The sequence below is a fragment of the Peromyscus eremicus genome, chromosome 3 (genome assembly GCF_949786415.1).
Source record: "Peromyscus eremicus chromosome 3, PerEre_H2_v1, whole genome shotgun sequence".
Lineage (NCBI taxonomy): Eukaryota > Metazoa > Chordata > Mammalia > Rodentia > Cricetidae > Peromyscus > Peromyscus eremicus.
The window spans coordinates 124,476,407-124,500,437 of record NC_081418.1 but is presented as its reverse complement, the minus strand read 5'-3'; the positions used below and the strand labels follow the sequence as shown (position 1 = coordinate 124,500,437).

General features: G+C 49.6%; 1 protein-coding gene and 1 non-coding gene across 5 annotated transcripts in view; both read right to left on the bottom strand.

The window, feature by feature from the left end:
* Window positions 1–19: 19 nt before the first annotated feature.
* Window positions 20–24,031, bottom strand: part of Mtmr14 (myotubularin related protein 14) — a 46,828-nt gene continuing 22,816 nt past the window's right edge. For 2 of the 4 annotated variants that reach the window (XM_059258344.1, XM_059258346.1), the window contains 11 exons: window positions 21,375–21,445; window positions 20,316–20,390; window positions 16,170–16,236; window positions 15,597–15,682; window positions 15,270–15,346; window positions 14,964–15,000; window positions 12,846–12,913; window positions 11,813–11,871; window positions 11,514–11,652; window positions 10,659–10,838; window positions 20–603 (listed from right to left, as the gene is read on the bottom strand). In XM_059258344.1, coding sequence (XP_059114327.1) covers window positions 420–603; window positions 10,659–10,838; window positions 11,514–11,652; window positions 11,813–11,871; window positions 12,846–12,913; window positions 14,964–15,000; window positions 15,270–15,346; window positions 15,597–15,682; window positions 16,170–16,236; window positions 20,316–20,390; window positions 21,375–21,445 — 1,043 coding nt within the window. In that variant the 3' untranslated portion in view covers window positions 20–419. Of the gene's footprint in view, window positions 604–3,793; window positions 3,950–10,658; window positions 10,839–11,513; window positions 11,653–11,812; window positions 11,872–12,845; window positions 12,914–14,963; window positions 15,001–15,269; window positions 15,347–15,596; window positions 15,683–16,169; window positions 16,237–20,315; window positions 20,391–21,374; window positions 21,446–24,031 lie in introns of all 4 variants that reach the window. The other 2 variants (XM_059258343.1, XM_059258345.1) reach the window with 2 other exon arrangements.
* On the bottom strand, window positions 23,522–23,595 carry LOC131907542 (small nucleolar RNA SNORD113/SNORD114 family). The gene has a single exon (XR_009378446.1). It is a non-coding gene; the product is annotated as a small nucleolar RNA SNORD113/SNORD114 family (small nucleolar RNA).

Genomic DNA, 24,031 nt, shown 5'->3' with positions numbered 1-24,031 from the left:
AGATGCCAGAGAAGAGCCATTCAAAAAGACCTTGATTTTATTTTGTGATTGGTGTGAGACTGCCTCATTTTCAGTGCGGGTGACTCTCCTTCCCAGCAAACAAAAACTGCAGAATGGGGTCTTTTATAACATTATGGCCTCCCCTAGGCCCTAGGAAAACCCCACGCAGTTCTGGGAATGGACAGGAATCCAAAGACCAGGGTTGGTGGGAGGCAGTGACAGAGTGGTCACCAGCCAGGAGGCTGGGAGCTAGAAATCCCATCCTCAGGCCTGCTCAGGTTTGGGGCTGCCATGTGCGTGATTAGAGAAGGAGGGTGTGAGACGTCCCCCTGCTCTCCAAGTGCCCCTTTGCCAGGCATGGCTTGATTCCACTGAGGGCTCAACTGAGACAGGAGCAGGAAACAGCTGTGCTGTCCACTTCACAAGGCGCTGGTGCTTGTGCCCCGGAGCCCAACACCACGGGCGAACTGTTCTAGCAGGCCCCCGATGGCACCAGAGGGGCTGGGGGTTACTGCCCGAAGCCCCACTGTGCTGCTGTATGCAGCCAAGAAGGTAGAGCGCACCTCCTGCAGCCGCGTCTCCCGGTCACTCAGGGCTGTAAGTCTGCAGGGAAGGAGAGAGAGAGATGAATTTATTACTGTAGGACAGGATCCCATACCCTCACTCCACATGGCCTAGCCTCAAACTTCCAACTGCACAAAGTCAGCATCTAGCTGGTGGCACAGACTCCATATTCCCTTACACAGCAATTAAGTTGCAGCTCTCAGTCTGTTCTTCCAGTGCAGAACAACTTCTCTGCTGGGCAAACACCACTCCTGGTGATGACGGGGAAGGGGGGAAGGAGGGGCTAAGCAGTGGCAGATCTGCTTCAACACCCGTTGGCTCTCTTTCCCTCTAAGAACAAGCTGTGGCACAAGCCGTGTGCCTGCCTGTAAGGAGACTTCCAAGATACAGCAGTAGGGCTCAGCTGCTAGCAGGCTATAGCCTTCTTGTGGCTAGGACCACACACCCATGGCTGTAAAGAGCTTTGGCCCTAGGAAACCCAGCTGCCCCGAAGAGACCAGAATCTCCCAGTGCAAAGCCTGGGCTCCAGCTGCACCGCAGTCCTGCAGCCTCCCAGGTAAACAGCTGGGAAGATGTTGTGCCGACTTTTCTCCTTCCTTTTAGGGCACTGATCATGGCAGACCAAAAACCTCACTCCACTGTCTGGAATTAGAGGTCAAAGGGGGAAATAAGCACACACAACTCAGGTTTATCCATGTGTGGATTCCACATGGGGTTGTCTGACGTCCTAGGTCTGCAACAGCAGAGGCTTGGCAATCATCTGGCACCCATCCTCTGGACTCAAGGTCAGGTATATGCAGACACTTGGCTAGAGGGTTGGCTGGAGAGCCTCTTCAAAGGCCACAGACCTAGATGAGTCTCCACAGCCCATCCACCATGGCACGAAGACTAGCAGGGACTAACTCGTCCGCACTCTGTGCCCTCTGAAAGCCATCCTTGGAGAATTCTTCTAAGACTGTCAGAGGCGACAGCAATGTGCCCCTTCCTAGTAAGGCCAGGTCCTAGGGAGTCCGAAGTCTGAGAACAGAGGACAGTCTTAAGGCCAACGGGGAGGACAGACAAATCCCTAGGGAAACAGGCTGGTGGGAGTTGTTGGTGAGAGGCAGAGAGAAGCACCAGGGGACAAAGCGAAGTCAAACCAATCCCACAGCAGCACAAGGAAAATGAGGTGATGCCAATCCCTGTAAACCAGGAGCAACCCTGAGGTCTCTGCCGGCACTGTGGGGAGACGTGTCCTTGAACCTTTCTAATCAGGCTTTTCTCAGGTGGGAGGTCATGCGCATATCTCAGCTTCTTTTTGGCTTCAGTGAAGAAAAGGATGTCTCTGTATCCATATAATACAAGGAATAAGGATTATGTGGGGGCCTACATATTTGCTGCCCTCCTTCAGGCAGCAAAGGGACAAGACCAATCTGTTTAGAGACAAGAAAGTCAGCTAAGACAGGCTACTGATGTTTGCAGGACACAAATGGGCAATGGAGCTGGTACAGCAATGAACAGTCTCTCTCAAGAGCAGGCTAGCACTACGCTTGGGAACGTCAAGGCCGAGACTGCAGGACACAGACGGGGAACAAAGCGACTAGGATTTAGACGGCTTCCTCCTAACCAAGTCCAAGGGTGTCTTCACAAGGAATAGAGAGACTCCAACTCAATTTTGGAGGCTCTGAGATCACAGAATCTTTTGTCCTTCGAGAACTTCCCAGATCAGGGGTCTGGCTAGCAGCTCAGAGACAGCATGAACTTTGTTGGTTCTGGGCAGGATGATCTGGGGCTGGGACAGCCTGTTTCTGAGGTGAAGGATGCTGACAAGCAGGGCAGGGGGTGGTCCACATTGTCTCCAGAGGATTCTTTCACCAGTCTGGCAGAAGATGACTTTTTTTTTTTAAAGATTTTATTTATTATGCATACAGTGTTTTGCCTGCATACCAGAAGAGGACATCAGAACTCATTATAGATGGTTGTGAGCCACCATGTGGTTGCTGGGAATTGAACTCAGGACCTCTGGAAGAACATCCAGTGCTCTTAACCATTGAGCCATCTCTCCAGCCCAGAAGACGACTTCTTTATAGAAACACCTAAGGATTCTTATTTTATCCTCCAAAAACGGGCTCAGGATGTAGCTTGTTTGGTAGAATGCTTGCATGGCATGGATGAAACTGAGTTCCATCCCTAGGACCACCACATAAACCAGGCTTGGGGGGCACATGCTTGTAATCTCAACATTCAGGAGGTAAATAAAAGCTGGATGATCAGAAGTTCAAGGTGACCTTTGGCTACTACTATACTAGGCCAACCTGGGCCAGACATCCTGCCTCAAAAACATATTAAATAATCTAAGATCTAGCTTTGTGTACTGGGGCCTGGCGGCCAGGGAGGCTGGACTAAACAATGGATTTGGAAACCCTATGGTGACCTCCCAGTTTCAGGGCTAGGACCTGAGCGTATTATCCAGGTATCCCAGTGTCTGTCTAGCCCCTGCCTGACTTCAGATGGACCCTCTTCTTTCCTTATTTCCAGAATAACTTGTCTCCATTCAGACAGCAAAGGGTTGGGTGTTGTGAACTGGGTGGATGTTGTGAACTGTCACCAGTAGTGGTGAGAAGGAAGACTTACTGAAGGGCCTGTTGTGTAGCTACATCTGAGGAGCAGGCCTCACTCCTCAGGGCACTAGAGGTTCTCTCTTGCCTGACCATCTACCAGCCACCAAAGATGGCACGGGGACATGTAGCCTCCCCAGAGGATGAGGCATGTGATCTAGCAGTGCCATCCAGTCCTGATTTTTGTCCTGAGGCAAAAGTGCAAGCGTGGGGGTAGAAAGTAACTCTTGGCTCTGCTTGGATTTCAGAGCCAGGCTAACCCAGTGCCATTTTGCTCTGGTCTTCAACATACACCTAGCTTCCTACCCGACTGTTCTGTTTTCAAAGGGTTCTCGTGTTGGACAAAGCCTCATACATAAATAGAATCCTCTATAGCTATAGTCCAGCTAGCTTTCCCTCAGAGTACACCCAACACATCTGTGGATGGGTTTTTGGAACGAAGAAGAGTGAACATGAAGCCTACTGCACTTCCTGAGCTGCCACAGGCATCCTTCACATCCTGGGGAGGGGCCGAGACCCCAAGCTGCTCCCTCTGGTCAGCCTCTGCCTCACTCCTGACCAGCACTCCTGATTGCTCTCCAGCTTTTGACATGGGCAGGGGAGTATCCTGCCTTCTCAAGCAAGACACTTACAGACAACTGTTAGGGAGCTCATCCGGGAAGCTGAAAGGGAGAGAGGAGTCTGTGTGCAGGACAGCCCGTTCCTGAATACTGCCACAGCCCGTTACCATCTGCCAGCTGCCAAAGTCTGTGGAGAGAGAGGATCCGGGCAGGGAATGGTCCACTGATCTGGGGCAGAGAGGAGAGAGAGGGGAGATGATGCAGTCAGTCACATGCCTGACAGGGGTGCTCTGGGGAAGGGTGGGCAACACAATGGCCCTGTGCCACAGCCACAGGTTCTGATGGAGCAGCTGAAAGCCAACTACTTTCTCCAAAAGAGCAAACAAAGCTGGGTAAGGAGTGACTGAGAAAGAAGACTATAAGCTGTGCTGGGCTGTGAGGACAGTGCTTTGTGTAGATACTGAAGCCAAAGACCAAGAGCAAAGCAGGGCAACAAGAGATGAACCAGACCCAAAGCCTGTGGCCCATGTGCCTTTCCTGGTGGCTGATGCAGTTAAGTGACAGGAGATTAGGTTGAAGCCGGCCCCAAGAGCAGTCACCCTCTTTGTGACATGCATCTGTGCAGCATGGAACCCAGGGCCACCGAGATCTTATCAGAAGGGAGGGAGGGAGGGAGGGAGGGAGGGAGGGAGGGGAGAACAAGCCTTTTGGAAACTGGACGGTGGTGACCTAGATGAAGAGTGAACAGATAGAGCCCTGAGGTCTCCTATCCTCTGCAGCTCCTTCCAGGAGCCAGAGTTTGTATTCAAGAGCACCACAGAGCAAACTCATGGCTGTGCCCAGAGGGGAGGGATGAATCAAAGCAGGCTGCAAACTGACAGCTTCATCAGACCTCTTCTGACAGAGGGAGATTTGGGAGCTGGGGAGGGAGGCTGTGCTGCCACCTCCTCCCTCCTCAACAGCTAAGCTCTCTCCTCTGTCCTGGACAGCAGCGGACCTGTGGGCGGCTGAGAGCCTGCAAGTCAGTCTCTGGCATCAAGCCTGGAACTTACTACATAGCCCAGGCTGCCCTTAAACTTGAGCAGTCCTCCTGCCTTAGCCTCCCAAGTACTAGGATTGACCTTTATTATTTAACTCAAGAACAGCAGGAAGGCTCTCTCAAGGATGCAGGAACAAGTGGTGGGGTCAGGAAGCAGGTGAAAAATACCTTACCCTACCCACTTGGCTGCTGGCATCAGTGGATCCTGAAGTGATAGCACACACACCCCCCACACACACACTTGTTTCGCCAATCTTACTGTCAATTACCCGTGACCTATGCACAGCTCTGGTGATCTGTTTCAAACAGGCCTGCAACCAACTATGTAGTCCAAATTGGCTTTAAATTCATAGCAATCCTGCCTCAGCTTCCCAAGTGCTAGGATGACAGTCATAAGCCCCCATACCCAGAAACAAGAGTTTCATTTTTATATCACATTTATGCGTGTTTGTGTATGCATGCATGCCACTGTGGACGTCAGAAGACATGTGGGTCCTTGGGACTGAACTTAGATTATTAGGCTTGGCACCAAGTGCCTTTACTGGGTGAGCCATCTCATCAACCCTATGAGAAGTTTTTTAAACTCAGGTTTGACTACAGATTTGTTCTGAACTTCTAGAAGCCCAGCACCTTGAGAGAAAGGAAAACAGATGGCTTTCCACATTAAAAGCTGCTGTGAACTAGAATGCCCTGCCAACACTGGGCCTCGCCACATTCATCATTGTGGTGACCCTAGGCAAAGTGGGAGGTCTTCAGGGATGAGAACAGGACGTGGTCTACTACCTGATAGAATCCCAAGGGTGTATGAGGCCAGGCATCTTGGTTTCTAGATAAACGTCAGACCTGTCAATCACAGCTAGCCTCTCAAGAGAAGCCCACCCTGGGTGTTCTTCTGACTGTGCTGGGCCATCAGTCAGTACAAATCCTCCAGAGGCACAGCCTGGCTCCTCAGTCTCCATAGCCCATCTGAAGAGTAGACTCTTTTCTACTTTTAGCAGCTTATGGAGAAACAGCAGAGAAAAGTTGGAAATAGGCATTCTATGCCATGAAGTTTCTCAAGCCCCAAACCCATTCCCTGGAGTAGGTTAGCCCAGGTAATCACAGACAGTAGACGTGTTTCTGCCTAGTTCCCCTTAAGCACTCTGGTCCTCTGGGGTAGTCAGTTCCCTTTGCTTCCCAGAGGCAACACCAGACCAGAGTAGCTGTCAGGTGAATGAGGCAGCAGGGCCAGCAAGAGGGCATCCCCTCCTATGAACAGAAAACAGCTTTCATTGAGCAGCCACGCCTGAGAGACACTGACATTTTTCAAGAATGAAACATGAGATCTTCCTAACCTGACGTTTAAGTCAAATAATAGGTTATGTAAAATGACCATTCAGCTCTTGCATTGAGAGACACTCAAAAATACTTGGATTAGAGTAGGCTAGAGGGACAGCTAGAGACAAAAGGTAAGTGTCCTCCTGGAGGGACCTATTCCTGCTTATGAGAAGGAAGGAGAGCCTTAGTCAGCTCAGCATTTGGGTTACCCTCACCAGCATTAGAAAGGCTGCAGCCCAGTGCCCTAAGCTCCTACACAAGGGTCAACAAAGCTGTGAAGAAAGAAGTCTGAGTTTTGTCTCCTCTGCTTGCCTGCTCAAGTACCGGAAAGAACATAGCCAAGCAGCCCTCAAAGTGGAGCTGTGGAGCTTTGTCCTAGGCCTGGGGCCTGGAAGACCTAAGCCTCTGTACAGGATGGTGGCTTCTGGTAATACTCTACTCCCTTAGCTAGCCCCAGCCCAGGCCCTCTTCCTCAGTGGCTCCCAGTCTCCCTATCTCCTGGCAGACACCTAGCTGAGGACAGTTATAGCCAGGGAGCTTCTAGCTACTACTTTCTGTACTGAGACACAAGAAAACAGATACAAGGAGTGCTGGCTGAATCCAGGCAAGACTAGGTCTGAGAGGGGTACCAGGCTTGGCCTTTAGTAGCTTCCCCGTGCTCTGACATGGCTGGCAGATAAACGATTGCTAAGAACAGTTCCTAAAAACAGCTGCGCTTTCTGAACATTTGTAGGAAGAAAAAATATCCGGCACGCCAGGTATGACAGATACCTTACTTTAGTACACCATTTCACCCTTATTTTCAGGACTCAGGATCACTAGTCCTACTTAAGAATGGGCTGAAAACTGAGCTCGGAGAGAGGGAAGTGATTTCCCTCTCCATTCCACCTCCAAGTCGCACAGCTGGGAAGGCCAAAGCTGTGAATAAAATCAGGTCTGGCCCAAGTCCATTCTAGCCAATTTTCCTTAAAAACAAACCAAAAGATGCCAGGTGATGCTGGTGTACACCTTAAATCCCAGCATTTGGGAGGCAGAGGCAGGCGGGATCTCCGAGTTTGAGTCCAGCCTGGTCTACAAAGTGAGTTCCAGGGCTGTTACACAGAAAATATTGGGGGGGGGGGGCGCTTGGGGGAAGAGAGGGGAAATCCAAAAGACGGGCTCACCATGTAGCCCTGGCTAGCCTGGAATTCACTATATACACTAGGCTGATTTTAGACAGAGTTCTATCGGCCTCTGCTCCCCAAGTGCTGGGATTAAAGGTGTGTATCACCACCACTGGCTGATTTTCCTTCTCAATGTGGGAAGGGCTTGCTCATGAATGGGCACATGACTTCCATGAGAGTACAGCATAGAGCTCTTAGAAGTGTGATTGGAAGAAGAGGCCTTCATGAGAGCCTTCTGTGTAAGAAAGAGCAAAGGGGAGTCTCAGGAGCTGTCAAGAGCTACTTCGGCAAGATGGAGAAAGATGGCCTGAGGAGCAAGGCAACTCGGAAAAGGAACCACAGGGATATAGGTTTGGGACCCTGTGAGACTATACCTGAAGGCTACCTGATGTACTTCCTGTTACCTTGCATTTTGAAAGCATCTCAATAACCATGTTGTCATAGAATGTCTGAAAGTACAGTTACCTGTCTGGAGTTCCTGGTTACAGATTAGAAAAAGGAAAGCCATTCATCAGATGACAAGTGACATGAAGGGAATATCTGAGCCAAGTCTTAGACTTTGAGGGAGACTATGTGTCACTGGATCCAGACTTATTCCCTTGACGCCAATCATTAAGGCAACCAGGGATGCATCTCAAGGATGGCCCCACGGCCTCTGCCCAAGTATCTGGGAGGGGGCTCTCAGCAGCCTGGCCTTTGACTTTTTACATGTGTGCATGACAGCCCAGCAAGGCCTCCTGCATTCCTACATCAGCCCAAGGAGAAGTCTTGGGGCCTCCAAGTTTTTTCCTTCAGGTCTCAAGCTGGGACTGCCTTAGGTATATCAGCAGTCACGTCAGCTCTGGAGCAGGACAGTAATCTAGGTACAGCAGAGAGCAATCAGACTTCTCTGCTGTGTAAGGCCGTCTGGGACAGAGTTCACAGCTTTACAGTGAGCAGGTGGCAGTGCCCGGGGGAGCAGCTAACTGGGCAGCAGAGGTTAGTTCCTGTGTCGCTACTTAGCTATTCAACCAGACTGTTGGGTGTCTCTCAGCCAAGTTCATCTGCTCTTCAGGCAGCCTGGCATCAAGCTGGGCTCAGTGGTGGCACCATCCTCCTCAGTCATAGACAACACTGTGCCAGAACCCGACCCCTCACTCCTAATGGGACACGAGAGCAAAGATTAAGGCCAGGCCAAGGTGGAATAGGTGACTTCCTAGGTAAGGCTGAAGTAGACCATGTACACTTAAGAGTCCTGTGGCTAATTATACAGCGGCAGTGAAAAAAGCCAAAAAGTCACGGTCTTCCCGATGAGAAATGTGGCATCACAGCCTGGTAAGAATCAACACTCCACAGAGCTTTCCTCCCCACTTAGAGCAAAGCCTGAGATTCCTCTCACGGGGGTCCTGCTTTAAGAGAGGCAGGGTTAGAGAATGTGGAGCACATGAAACCCAGAACACATCAGCAGTGACTTTGGCAGTCATGGATAACTTTCCTAAAGGGCTGCTTTCCACACAGATCTGCCTGGAGCACCGAAGACCTGATTGGCTACTGTTACCTAAGAGGCAGAGCAGCTAATGACAGGATCCCTCAGGCACTTTAAGATAAAAGAGACTAAATTAATTTTAATGTTAATGGAAATACATAATTAGAATGCTCCAAATCAGAATAGTGTAGTCTTTCAAAACCTCTGGCAGCAGACATCTGATTCAGAACTGTGTTGCCTGGCTAGCTGGGCTTGGCTCTGGGCAGGTGCTCTCAGAAGACACTGTTCACAGCAGTTACCCCACACACTGTCTACCCAATCCCCATTTGGGTCCATGCTAGCCTGGGCCTGGCCTCAGGGTGTAGGGCTTTGTGGATACTCCAATACTCATCTCCTAGAGAAAGGACCTTTATGGCCATCTTGGACCAACTAAAGAAGTCTGAGTCACTCAAAGAAGGTTAAAAACCAAAACAGTAACAACAGAAACCATCCATAAGATTGAAGGAAACTATGACAACTGGCCGGGGAAGCAGCAGGAGATAATAAAAAAGGTTGTGAGGAAAAGTGACAGTCAGCATGGGAGTGTCTACAGTTGGGGCAAGGCCTAGGTGGTAAGTAGAGCCTTCTGGTTTCCTGCCCAGTTAACCAACAGTGCTACACAGAAAAGGAGGTTAGGCCATGAACAAGAACCTCAGCCCAGACAGCAAGAGTCTCACAGTGCCACAACACCACCAGAGTAGCCCTGAGGACAGGCAAGTGCAGAGGAGGGGTCACAGCCACAGACATCCATGCCAGCCCCACATGCAGGATGTGAAGAGGCACAGGCAATGTGGGCTGCCTGCCTGGTCCCGGCTCTGTTTAGTCACACCCACCAAGTCTCCTCTGGGCTAAACAGACCCTCACACTTGCAGATGACATTGAGGTGAAGGACTCTCCTGGAGGTAGTGCACATGGGAGTGCTCTGGCCACATGCTTGCCCACCACTCATTTGCTCTGCCTCCCTGAGGAGGATGCTTTGGCTCCTCTTTCTCCACTGTCTCCTCTTGTCCAGAGAGTAAAGGAGGGTACCAGAAGTTTTAGCAAGTTTGCCTCTTAACAGGCCTGCTACCAAGTCACAGAGTAACAAGGACATTACACGGTAAAGCTGGGCTCAAGTCTAAGTGGGACTCCAGAGCCCGTTCTGCTAATCCCCACACTGCTCTGCTGTCTTCAGAAGGGCTACATGTTCTCCAGGATTTAGTCAGGAAAGCAATCAAGCACACAGTCTTTTCTTGGAATGTGAGATGGAAAAAGTAGAACCATCATCTGGGAAGTGCTTTCCCCAATTGCCAGACTACCCCTCATTCATCAGCCCTGGTGCACACTCAGTTTTAACTTTACCCAGGAGGCAGAGTGCTGGCCTCATCATGGGCACATCTGTCCTAGCTGAGTTGATGCTTTTTCAGGTGTAGATTGTGGCTGTGGTTTTCCACAGCCACACGTCTAGGCTAGCTCCTTATCTGTTTTAGCTTCTCCATCAATGTGGACATGGAATGTGAGAGACATAATGAACCCAGAGTGTCCAGACCCATTTTGAATAACAATGGGCGGTCTATAGGGCTGGGATCTTCCAAAGGTGACTCATGGAGGCAGTCCTGACTCTGTCAGTCACATAACAACCATTACATCATCTGTGTACCCATGTACTGCACAGAGCTCCAGGAAACAATTCCAAAAGTTTTTACAAACCAGTGAAGGCTCTGTACCCCAACAGCAATCAATCCTTCAGAGAGTGGGCCTGCTAAGCTATCCATTTCTTTCAGCTCCTAAGGAGCTACCCATCAGGCACATACCAAGGAATCCCAGCCTAAAGATACAGAAAGCTTAAATGTTAGACCCTCACTTCTAACCTTGCTAATGGAAGAAGGCCAGCCACATTCCCCAGCAGGCTCCTTATACCTTGGGGTTCCTCACCTGGGTTTGGGGACCTCAAGAGGACTGCTGCCCATCCTGAAAAAGTTGTCAGAATGGTTTGAGGATGAAGAGCTGGAAGACTTGGCTTCAGCCAGCCCATGGTGGGAAGGTAGGCGGTCCTCAGAGGGCTGTGGCCGGTTCCAGAGCATACTCTGTGGGGAGGATGAGTGACTCTTCCTCCTGTGGCAGAAGAGCAAGGCTGTCAGCTGGGCCTCGGAGCCACTTTGTCTATGGGGAAAATGTCATACACAGGAGGCACAAACACTTGGTTCTCTTCCAGGTTCAAGGCCACAGGCAACAAGGGCTGGGACTTTAACAGAGACACTAAGGCATTCTAAATGCACTGGTCCATTAGTCTCAGAGAGGATGCTAGAAAATTGTTCTTCATGTGCACTAACTGCCCCACCATTCCCTCCCTTCCAAGAGCTATACAAACTGCCATGTGTCTAGGGAGGAAGGCATTAAGGCCTCAGATCTGCCACATTCTCAATGGGAGGACCCTCAAAGCAGGTTCCTGACCATCGTATGTACCCCCCACCTTTTGTCTCCTTTCTCGAAGCTGGCCCCCACCTGCTGGCACACTGTACAGGGCACTCTTCCCTCCCCCATATCTCACTGCTGCTTCTTGGTCCCACTGGGAGCACCAGCCCTTTGTGCTCCTGGGCCACCATGCAGTGCCCCTCACCAACCAGATGGCTGGGCTCTGAGGCCCAGTACAGACAGCAGGGGATGAAGCTATGCTCTCAAGCCTTCTGTCAGAGCCCCCTTTGTTCCTGGGGCTACAGCCTGGCTCCCTAGGGCTGGTGGCCTTGGGCCACAGCTGTGAGTTTACTCTGTCTCAGTCTGGCCCCTCACCAAGCTGCCTGAGTTGGTGCTCCTGCCGGAACAAGTTCCACAGCCTCATAGGTGAAGCTCCCCACGGCTCCTGGTGAGTTCTCCAAGACCAGGGAGAAGTCGCTGCCTAGGCTGGTGGTGCTGCCTCGGTCTCTGCGTCCTGGAAGCAGCCAGAAAGTCAGCATGTTACCTTCCCCACTACCAGTCTCCCGCCTTTTCCACACCACACGGCTGGATGAATAAGCTTCTAGAACAGGTCCCCATGTGGTCTATACTCAGCTATGGTGAAGCAGGAAAGCCTGTTAGGGGCCAGCACTCACTCAACATGCAGATATCTTCCAGAGTGAAGCCTGCATCCCGAGTTGGCAAACTCTTCCTCCTAGAATGACAACCCCAAGCAGGAAATTTGAGCTGTAGCTGGAGTTTTTTCTGTCACCTCCTCTTGACTTTGCCTAGCCTTCAGGACAGTTCCAACTACTGGCGCCTCATGGAACAGGTCCCACCTACAGAGCCTGCCAAGTACCAGGCCTACTTCCAGGATCTACCAGCTTGGCTTTGCCTGTCACATGCACTAGACTAAGGTGAACACAGCCTGCTTTTCCTCACCATCGTGGCCACTTGGGACTCAATTATGGCCCAACAAGTGCCAAGTTTGGGGAGGAAGACAAGTCAACTCTTAGGACCCAAGTTCTCACTGGAGTCCTAGGGCAACTGCCAGACATACAAGACTTTCTCAGGTTGGAAGCAGATTGCTGCTTCACTGTACAGATGATCAGGCTAGCTTGGAACTCGGATCTGCCTGCCAGATGCTGGGGGTAAAGGTGTGCACCATGATGCCCAGCAGAGTATGATTCAGTTTCTATGGGGTCATATTCTGAGTTTTTTTTTTTTCCCCCGAGACAGGGTTTCTCTGTGTAGCTTTGCGCCTTTCCTGGAACTCACTTGGTAGCCCAGGCTGGCCTCGAACTCACAGAGATCCGCCTGCCTCTGCCTCCCGAGTGCTGGGATTAAAGGCGTGCGCCACCACTGCCCGGCGAGTTTTTCTTTTTTATGGTACCAAAGATTGAAAGTGGGGTCTGGAGCATGGTAGGCAGGCACTCTACTACTGAGCCACATCCACATTTGAACTTCTATAGCGCCCAAGGACGATGAGCATCAGCTCAAGGCTGTGAGGAGTGGGAAATCCTGTCCATAGGCTTGTTTCTTCCTACAGCATCCCAGCTCTTCTTCATCAAACCATTCATTCCCTTGTCACTTAGGGCCTCAGCATGGACACTTGCTCTAGTGTACAGGGCTGGGATAAATGCCTTACTGTGGAGGAGTACCCCTTGAGTGCCTTTGGCCTCCACTTACCTCTGGGTCTTTAGGCAGAACTCTTCGGAGGTGATATGCTTCAAAAAATTGAAGCAAAAGAAGAAAATCTAAAGGAGTGAGAAAAAGCAGAACACAGTGAGGAGCTAGCCTTCCCCAGTACAAAGATGGAGACAGCAGAACATTCACAAGTGGGATGCTGGCTGCTCTGGTTAATTCCTCTTTTGGAGAGTGACCGCCTTGGGGACCCTGCTGGATCTTCTCGGATTATGACTGATGTGGGTGAAAGAGGCTCAGCAGGGTTGGGTAGGTGCCTGTGGGCTGCACTGGGGTAAGGAAGGAAGGAATGTGCTTCTTTCTTGAGGACACAGAGGTCCAATGTAGAGCTTTCACATCTTCAGCTCAATACGGATGTTCTTCATCTTTAAAGATGAGGGGACAGCAGCTCCCCACTTTCATCTAAGAGCCCAGGGAGAGCCACTGAACGGGAAGGACAGCTGGGAGGGAGAGGATCTTGGGCAAGGGGATTAGTGATTAAGGCAGGACAGAAGAGGAAAGGCATTCCATGGAGATCAGAACTTGTGTAGGGCAGCCATGGTCTGGCTCAGAGCCTGCTGTGCTCATCAGGTACTGTGAGGCTCAGGTCTTTGCCGTGAGGTGGTACAGGCAGGAGGTTCTGACTAGCAGCAGCCCCATCCCCCTGAGTAAATCCCAGCCAGTGCCCTAGTCCAGAGGCTTTGGCCTATTTAGCCTATACAACACACCAGGCTATACATCACACCAGAGATCCCCAAGGGTGCAACCCATGAGATACTTAGGGAAACACCTATACATTCCCAAAGGGCCCTGTAAGAGTCCCTCAAAAAAAGGCAGAGGGTTGCTCAGATCTGGTCAGTATGAAATGCTGCATTATATAAAATGACACAGGTGTTCCATCAGACTCTTCAGCCTTTAATGTGCTAATATATGCTGGGAACCTCAAAGACAGAAGACAGGGTAAAGAGGCACACACTAGCTGTTTTTAGCTTGTTTTACAGAAGTGTCTAGTCTGGGGAGGTAAAAACTAGCCCTCCAGTCCCAAAGATCTTTGCATACGCTGAGTAACTGAATGGTGGGACCCAGCCCAGGCAGCTCAGCTTCATCTTTGCCCTGATTCTCTGAAGGGAGCATCTGGCCTGCTCTCAGGGAGGAGGGGAGATGGAGTGGAGGACAGAATGTCCTGAAGCACCAGCAAAATCTCTAAACAAGAGCCTACAAAGAGGCCTTCCACCCAGATTTCAATGCCAAAGGCTCTGCCTCTGGCAGAGTTCACAGGGCCTCCAAGGAATAGGCTTATGAGCTCTGCAGCCCTGCAGACTCGTAAGTGCTCAGAAGAGATTTGGAAGGGGGATGAGCAGCTGGGCAGGAGCAACAAAAGAAAGCTAGAGATAAGATGCCCAAGAAGGAAGCAAGCTCGGGAGCGGGAGGGAGAGAAGGAGGATGCTTCTGGAGGTTAGGGAATGAGGGGAGACAGAGCCAACACTGTTGTGATAGGCATCTATCTCTGAGTGAGGCACCAGGAGACTCAAGGTTAAGCATGCTGCTCAAGGTCACCTCGGCAATAAGCAGGACAAGTAGGGACATACTCAAGCCCAACTTTAGAGCTGAGGCTGGGGAAACCATGACAAGCAGGCAAAGATGTAGAGAGGCAGGGAGAATGGAGAAAGCAATGCAAAGCTGGCAGAGGAATTTGACTACACTGAAGAGGAAGAACAAAATGGACCCAGAGGCAGCCTACAAACAGAAGTGGGCAGGACCTCGAGTGTACAGAACACCTTGGAGAAAGGAAGGGATTCTGGGTGCGGCAGGATCGAAGGCAGCAACACTGTGTCATGGAAAGCACCTTGTACAATGGTTCCAAAGCAAATGCAGAAAGGGAGAAAATTAGCCTGAAAAGATCACAGCAGCTGTGACCACAGCTTTTTCTGTGGAAAAGGAGAGCCTGAGGTTCACACAGGGGGCTCTGTGCTCTTGCTCTCCCACCCCCACCCCCGCTTGAGGGAAGAAGATGGTGACCTCATCCAAGTATCCTGGGTGGAGAAGAAACTGCCTCTCCAGCATGGCAACCAGAATGAATGTCCTCTGTCTTAAGGTGTGGTAGAGGTCTATGAGGGGACCTACCTCCTCTCCTTTGCTGAGTCGATCTACCAACATGTGCCTGAAAAAGAAGAGTGAGGAGTCAAAGGGTATAACCACCCAGGGCTGAGGGAGGCTTGTGCTCCAGAGACAGACCAAGTCTTTGGCTCTAATGCAGCAGGTGAAGCCTGCCAACTTCTTTGATCTTTTCCAAAGGGAGCCAACTGTTTTCTTATCTCTGTTCCCGGACATATAATAATTAAAAAAAAAAAAAAAAAAAAAAAAAAAAAAAAAAAAAAAGCCCACACCATGCACATATACCTCAAAGGCTGGTGTTCCTTGAAAACTTACCCAAAGAGGAACCAGTCATAGGCCACAGTCAGGTAGAGGATCTCTGCAGGCTTCAGGGAGGTGTGGATTAGCCCATCCTGGGAGAGACCAAGAGTGGCAAGATCAGAAAGCTGCCTTCCTAGTACAGACCACCTTGGCCCAGAGCAAACCACATCATAGACTGGGTGACCACTCTCGCTGACCAAGAACAAGGTTAAACATGACACCTGCTGAGTGTGTCCTCACCCCACAGCTTCTCTGCATCTTGGAGACAATAATTAAGACCCCAGAGGGCAGAACCTAATATGGTCTCTGCATATTCCCTGACCCCAGGCCATTCATACTCACAGCCCATAAGGAAAGGCGTAGAAGAGAGATGAAGAGAGGGGTCCGATCCCAGCCTGAGATACAGTGTACCAGCAGCCCGCTGTCATCTGTTACAGAACAGGAACACCAAATGAGAGAACCAGACAGGGGTTGATGAAAAGGCCTTCAGCCTGGTGCAGATGAGGCTTCCAGGCCAGCTTAGTGTTCCTCCTCCCCAGGGACCTGTCCAAGGTTATTCCCAATCTCATCCTAGGTATGGCTGGGTGGGAGCACCTATCTTGGTTTCTAACATCTCTAGTTCTGTTTTTAATCTATTTCTTATAACTGTGTTTGTGTGCACAGGTCAAGATCAGATAACTTGTGGAAACTGGTTCTCTTCTTCCACCATGGTTCTGGGCATCACACCCAATTTATCAAGCTCGTGCAGCAAGGGCTTTTTCCCCACACAGACATCTCACTAGCCTTGACTAAAGTTCTCGGCATACACCTGGGAAGGAATCCAGCCTGAAAAGTCTCTTTGGTTCAAGGGATTCTCCGAGAAATAATTCCACATTCCTGACCAGGGCATCACTGGCTTGGGACCCTAGGACTCACCATCACTATTAACAATGAAAAGCAGCAGTTTCAGGTAGTTTTGTGTTTGTTGCACCAGGTCCCAACTCTGTTGGGTAAAACAGAGAAAGAGGTGGAGAAATAAATATTAACTAGGACTTAGAGGCAAGAGAAACATGGTTTCAGGCCAGTCTTGGCTACACACTGAGTCTCAAAAAATCCCAAAACAAATACAAATGCCAGCTGAGGTGTAGGTCAGTGGTAGAGCACATGCTTTTGCATTTAAGAAATGCCAGGTTCCATCTTGGCACCAAAAATCTAACAAAAATGCTGCCAGGTGTGATAGTATACCCTTTGTAATCCCAGCCCTTAGGAGGCCTAGGCAGGAGGATCAGGAATTCAAGGCCAAGTTCAGCTATACCAGCCTGGTATATGAGACCCTATCTCAAACTAACAAATGGAGCCAAAGCATGATTTTGGAGCAGCAAGTATACAAGGCTCTTGGTCTTAAGCTAAAGGCCTCAAACCCCAAATAACCTGAGATATTCATTCCTCGGCTCCAAGAGCTCTTGCATCCATCAGCCACCCTCCTTTACTCAGTGTGCTGGAGAGCGAGGAAGAAAAGTCTCCAGCAGGTGCTCTCAAGAAGCCACCTGCCAGTGGCTTCTAGGTCCAGGGTCCAGTGTAGATACTGTTTCCTAACAGCCATCTACAAGTCATTCTTTCATCTGCCACCACATGACGGAAACCAACACAAACACTAACCTTCTTAATCATCGTTTCATTCACCTTTACTGCTCCTCACTGCATGCTAGCTAAACACCCATACACATTAAAAACAAGAACAAGTTGCACTCCTGCCACGGCTCGTGTGTGAAAGATCAGAGGAGAACTTTAGGGGCCAGTCTGCATGGATTCAGGGGATCAAACTTGAGTTGTCAAGCTTGGCAGCAACCACCTTTACCACTGGGCTGCCCCTTTCCGTCTTAGTGTTAGTTTCCCTCTATTAGCCTAAGTTGGGCTGAAACTCACTATCTTTCTGCTTCTGCTCCCAAGCGGTGGGATTATACATATGTACCACCACCTCCAGGCTTCATACCGTCTTTTGATAGATTGTGTGTGCGTACACACACACACACAGTGTATTCAGCAGATACCTTTTTTTTAAAAAATAAGAGGTTCATTAGGTGGGAGTCAGGAAATACATAAATGCTGCCATTTATTCTAGCATCTGTTCTAGCCAGGTGAGAGGACTAGACCAGGCACTCTAGAGCAGCCCACTCCCAATCTGAATTCCATGGAGGGGCCTGACCCAGTTCTGTAGAGCCTTTTTCCCTGGCTAGGGACAGCCTCTGCTCTCTTAGGACACAACTGCCTATCAGCGTCTGGGCTGTGCAGGGAGGGTGGCGCATGCCAACGAGAGAGCACTTCCCGGGGGGAGGGGAACACGGCACCTGTAATTGCAGTGGTTTTCCCAGGAATTTAAAGCAGACTCATTTACCTGACCCTCCTATACCCCCAGAGAGTTCTGACCCACTTTCAGCAGCTCCAGAGACCTGCTGCAGCATTGTGCTAATAAAGCCATTACCAACAGGAGCATGAGGGTCTCTCTACACAGCTGGCTCAATGTGTCAGACACACTATTGCCAAGAGATTTCCTGAGCCGAGATTCTGCAGTGAGGACAGGAGCCATGTAACAGGAAGCCTCAGGTCAGGCTTGCTAGTGAAGATAGCAGCTCTGCAGAGCGCCAAGCACTGCAGATCTAAAGGAGACTTTGATCAGGAAGAGACAGCTTGTCCCCAGGGTTGGGCCTAGTTATCCATGGAGAGGGCTGCACTAGGAAGGCCCAAAACCACACAGCTGAGCTGAGGGGTGGGTCTGGCGCCAGACTCTTAGGATTTACAGGAGAGTAAGAAACAAAAACGTGAGACTACTGAATGTGAGCGGGCCTGGCTGTGTGCTAAAAACCTAGGTCCACCCCTGATGCTCATCCCATGCACTCCATGAAAAAGCCTCTAGGAGCAGAGCAAAGTGGAATGAACAACAGTTGATCACCAATGAGGTACAGTATAAGGGAGTCCAGGACCCCAAAGTTAACACACACAGAGGGCCAAGTGCACCCCTGGCGCCGAAGACGACGTGAAGAAGCATTCCTTTGACACACCCACCCTGCCACCAGCATGCCTGGAATCACATCAGTGTCCGTGCTCTGAAGTCAGCTAACTAGCAGTCTGCTTCTCACTGCCATCAAGGCACTCCAGTATGCCTTCTCCAAGAACACTTACAACTCGGGGATCCTAATTAGACCTGAGATAGGCTGCCAACCCCTTTCAAGGAAAGGGAAGGTCTGCTCAAAGCCAAGGAGCCCAACTGCAGCATCTCCAGCTACTCAGCAGAGCTCTTCCTTCCTCCCCAGAGGAGACAGCCTTAGCAGGACCAGCACCACAGCCCCCTCTTGTCGCCCTGATTAGGTGAGTACTTCATCAGATCCAATTGCCACCTGCCTAAGGAAAACAAGTGGCTCTAGAGAGAACAGGAGGGCAGCGTAGGGTAGAGGCCGCCTGAGAGTTCTGTACACAAACTGAGGAGCATGCAGGCTCCCCTTGATTATTTAACCTGTGAAACCACAGCCAGAACACAGGACTCCCTAAACCTACTCTTCAGATCACAGTGAAGAGCACCAGCCTGCTTTCCCTCTCTAATGATCCTCTTCTAGAAACACCTGTGTAGGGGAATACCTGACATTTCCCTCCTGCATGTACCCAGACAGTGGCCTGGGCATCTAAGCTGTGATCAAGGCTATTACCCATGCTGGCAAGATGGCATGGTGGGTAGAGGCATTGGCCATCAAGCCTGATGACCTGAGTTCAGTTCCCTGGAATCCACATAGCAAGAAGAGAATTGACATAAGACAAATCCAGTCCTTGTCTTCACAAACTTCCGTGGTATCACATATGAGAGTGGGGCCTCCAGTTGCCTACAAGGCAGGCCTGGTCTGAGAAAAGGAAACGTTAAGGCTGTGTGGGAGTTGTTCAATCCAGGGCGCAAATGAAAATGGTAGGGAGGCAGGATGTTTTTCATAATCACTGGCTTAGCTGTTCCCATCTCTCTTTTTCTTTTTTTTTCAGGGTATAGGATGGGTGGGTTTTGAAATAGGGTCTGCTAAGTAGCCTAGGCTGGCCTCAAACTTGCAATGATCCTCCTGAGAAAGGGATGACAGGCATGTATCCCAACACCTGGCTTCCTGTGCAGGGGAGTGTGGAGGAGATACACAAGCTGTGGGTCCTCTGTTCTCATGGAGCTCACAGAAGCAGATCTCTAAACCACTAACTACAGCTCAGTGGAAAATTCCACAATAGATACACCCAGGGGGTTAATGGGAAGGTAGATGCAGGCATCCAGTCATCAGGGATGGGGAGAGGAGGCAAATTAGGAACGTCTTCCTGAAGTGGACACAGAGCCAAATCCTGAAGGACAAGCTGTCAGCCAGACAGGAGGGAGCTGAGAAGGGGGCAGGCAGGCAAACAGAACAGGAAATGGGGAAGGTGGCAGAAGAGCTACTTGTCCTGTCTGAGGCAAGCAGCAAGGGCGACTCCCAGCAGCTGTCAGCTTGTGAGGGTTACACAGTGTGGAGAGCCAGCTCTATCTTAAAGGTTTCTGCAGTCAAACGAGGTCAGGCAGCTCTGCACTTCCATAAAAAGAAAAATGAAAAGCTGCTAAGCCCAGATGTTGAAGAGCAGACTTTGTGAGGTCCCCTGGAAACAGATCCCCCTGGTGGACACAAATCATTGAGTTACATTTGGAAGACTTTGACTCTCTCAGTCTAGAGTAAATAAGGAAAGCCGTACATGATGGTGTACACCTTTAATCCCAGCACTCATTCGGATCTCTGTGAATTTAAGCTTGGTCTGATAGTCTACATAATGAGTTCTAGGTTAACTTGGGCTATACAGTGAGACCTTGTTTAAACACACACACACACACACACACACACACACACACACACACACACACACAAAAAAAAAAAAAAAAAAGAGAGAGAGAGAGTTCAATAGACAAGCAGTTCCTCTTTGTCTGGGCTGTGGGATGTCAGAATACTGTAACATTTGCCCAAGGTCTCAAAGGATGGGCAACATGGTCCCTTGGTCACACATCCCCTCATGCTGCCTGCATGATCAGGCTCTCACCTGATACTGGCTCCAGTCAATGTTCAGAGAGTGAGTCAGGAAGTCAGGGATGTTCAATGGGGCATCAACGTAGTCCTGAGAACAAAATGACACAGACATAATTGGCCAGCAGATGTAGTTGTGGCAACAATAGGTCCCAGCCCTGAAGCTGTATCCACCACAGGTAGGACAGACCTCCACAGCACTCGCCTTCTCTGGGCCAGATGCCTGGGGTACTCTGGAATTGATAGCTTAAAAAGCAAAGTGACCAGGTCACTAAAGCTGAAGTTTATCTGTCAAACATTGAAGTATTTGAAGCTGCAAGAGCAAGCAATACTCAGTGCTGTGGGGTATCTTTTTGTATGCTGTGAATATATGTTGTTCCCATTGGTTAATAAATAAGCTGCTTTGGCCTATGGCAAGGCAGCTTAGAGGCAGGCGGAAAATGCAAGGAGAGAGACAGGAAAGAGAAAGGCAGAGTCTGCAGAGATGCCAGCCTGCCACCCAAGGAGCAACATGCTAGCAGACCCATAAGCCATGGAACATGTGAGAACACATAGATTAATAGAAATGAGTTAATTTAAGATATAAGAGCTAGCTAGCTAGCAAGAGGCCTGCCATAGGCCATACAGTTTATGAATAATACAAGCCTCTGTGTGTTTACTTGGGTCTGAGCGGTTGTGGGACCACGGGTGAGAGATTTGTCTGGACTGGAGGCGGGGGAGTTGGGAGAGACCCAAGAAAATTACAACTACAACTCAGCCTCTGGAGGCTCCCTGTGCATGATCTGTTGCTTTAGGAAATGGCGCTACTTCCAGTCTTCACACGGAGTAGAAGAAAGGAAGGTCCTTCCCTAACTGGCTTTGAAGACTTTCCTTTATGGAAAGGTTGCCATGAAAAGGTGTGCAGTGAGAAATTAACACACATATGCAAGCAGCAGAGGAAGAGAAAGAAATAGCGAGACTAATCCAGGCAAGAACAAAGAAAAGGGTGTATTTTCCCTGAAAAGATGACAAGCTCTTTGTGGTCTCTTGTTACAAAGAAACATGGTTGAATATTGTTGAATATTGGTACTCATACCTGCTTCCAGTTAAATATGAGCCCTTCAGCCATGTAATCCCGGTCCTTATATTCCTTGAAGAATTCACAGCCTGGAAAAGGAGGCAAAATTATGGCATTTCCTGTCCTGGTCACCAGCTCCCTGGCCAGCCACCTTTGGCCCTAGGTGTGGGAGACTGTGGGAGCCACAAGCTCACCAAGCTTTCCACATTGGTGGCCCTGGGCAGGCTGAGGCTGACTGAAAGGGTGAGATCCAGAGCCAGAGCAAGCTCCTGGCATCACTCTATTTTCAGCTATACAAGGCCCTAACTGTTCTCCCACTATCTATGCTCCCTGGTCACTAGTTACACCTCCCTCACTGCAAGTCCCTTTACAAGTTTCTAGTATCAATCCCAGCAGATCAAGGCCGTGCTTACAGCAGGAATCCACTTTCTTACAGAAGTTGAGGCATCTTCTTTAAGAATAGGGGTAGTAATCCCCAACTACAGGTTTCAGAGAGGACTGCATATCCTTATCCAGAGACACAGACAGCGTCTACAAGCTAACAAGTACTCAGTGAACATCACTACTGCCAACCCAGCAGGAAAAGAGTACTTTCTCCATCATTCAAACTCCCTCAGAAAGTCTACAGATGAGGCCTCGGCAACAGAGGGAGGAACTGTGCAGAGAAGAGGCTTTGGAAGCAGGCCCAACTTCAAAGTACAGGGTTTTTTTTTGTTTTTCCCCAGAGCTGAGGACCGAACCCAGGGCCTTGTGCTTGCTAGGCAAGCACTCTACCACTGAAGCTAAATCTCCAACCCCTCAAAGTACAGTTTTTACCTACACCTGGGACTGGGAATAAGTTGGTGAACGTCATTAAGCCCTGGTTTTCCTACTTGTGGGATGGCTGTTTTAGGCTTATACAAAGCGATACATATGAAACAGTATGGTCAGTTGCACAGCTGCTCAGGTACCTGTGACATTCAAATGGCAATACAAATCTGACACCATACTGCTCTTGTGACAGGAACTTGACTTAGTCAACATGCTTTTTGTTTTTGTTTGAGCAGGGTCTATATAGCTCTAGCTGTCCTGGAACTGGCTATGCAGACCATCCTGGCCTTGAATTCACAGAGATCCATACCTGCCTCTACCTCCTAAGTGCACCACCATGCCAGACTTAGTCATCCTCTTGTTCTGCAGCAGCAGCCAGCTGCCTTGGTCAGAGATGAGGCTTGCCCCTGGGCTATGGCCTGCCTTTGTGGGGTGAACACACCCACTTTGCTGAGTGGGCTCCTGTGGCAACAAGTCACAGGGCAGGGAAAGCACACGGGGAGGGAAGAGCTTCTTTGAGTTCCTCAGCGAATGCACGTGCAGACTTTAGCAGGCACATGGCTTTGGTACACCAAGTCCAGTGAGGGCCCTTGATTCTCTGTGAGACCAGAGGCTGAATACTCAGGGAACTCTACAACAACCTTTATAGGCTTGCCTCAGAGCAAAAGAGGTCTTTGTGGAGAGGAAAGTGGGGACCCATGCCATGTGCCCACCTTGGCTTTCATTTCATATTAATCCCCCAAGGCTCATCACTGATTGAGAAGTCAGGAGATAATCTTCAGCCATGATACTTGAGCCTATTTTAGGGCGCCTCACCAAGGAAAAAAAACAAAAACAACAACAACAAAAACAGCTGTAACTATCAGGCAGGGCCTTGAGCTTATGAGTTTGGGCTAAGATGAGACATCAATTATCTCTTAGGGAACCAATGAAGTGTTCTGGTTTCCCAAATCCTGACTTGCTAGATCAACTCCAAACGCCCCAGGCTGAGTTATGAAGAAGTCTATGACGCATATACTGTTTTTGTGAGAACTGACAAAATTAAAACAGACTTGGTACCCAGGGCCGTGCCTGACGTCATTACTACAACAAACTTCTGAACCCTCTAGCAGGCAACATAGTAAGGACAAAAGCAGGGCACAGTGACACTTCTCTCTAAAGGAAACAGTCGTCTTGTGTGGGTAGAAAAGGTAGAGTTCGGCCCCATCTATTCTCACACTCTGAAGAAGAGTGGGGAGCACTGCCCATCTCTAGGACAAGTTAAACTGATACTATCGTTAGGCCCTGTATGAGCCCTGAAGTCCTCACAGGACTCAAGTGACTGTCCTGAAAGGTCATGACTTCTTTTTCTTGGTGTGGACCTCAGACTCCAAGAACTGTAGTCATGATTCATGAATCATCTATCACATCAGTGGTCATCACTGATCCAACACTGCCTTTTTCCATAAAAGGTATGACTTTCAATAACAGCAACTTGTAAACTGATATACACATGAAGAAAAACTCAAGAATACAAGCATGTTAAAAAGTGCTTCTGGGCCGGGCAGTGGTGGCGCATGCCTTTAATCCCAGCACTCGGGAGGCAGAGCCAGGCAGATCTTTGTGAGTTCGAGGCCAGCCTGGTCTACAGAGCGAGATCCAGGAAAGGCGCAAAACTACATGGAGAAACCCTGTCTCGAAAAACCAAAAAAAAAAAAATAATAATAATAAAAATAAATAAATAAAATAAAAAGTGCTTCTGTCCCCTTACCCCTTACGGCTGTGTCTGGCTCTTTATTTTAGATTGTCATTTGCATCCTCCTCCCAACTCATAAAATCATCAGATGAAGTACATAAAAATTTTGGGGAAAATTTCAGACTAATCT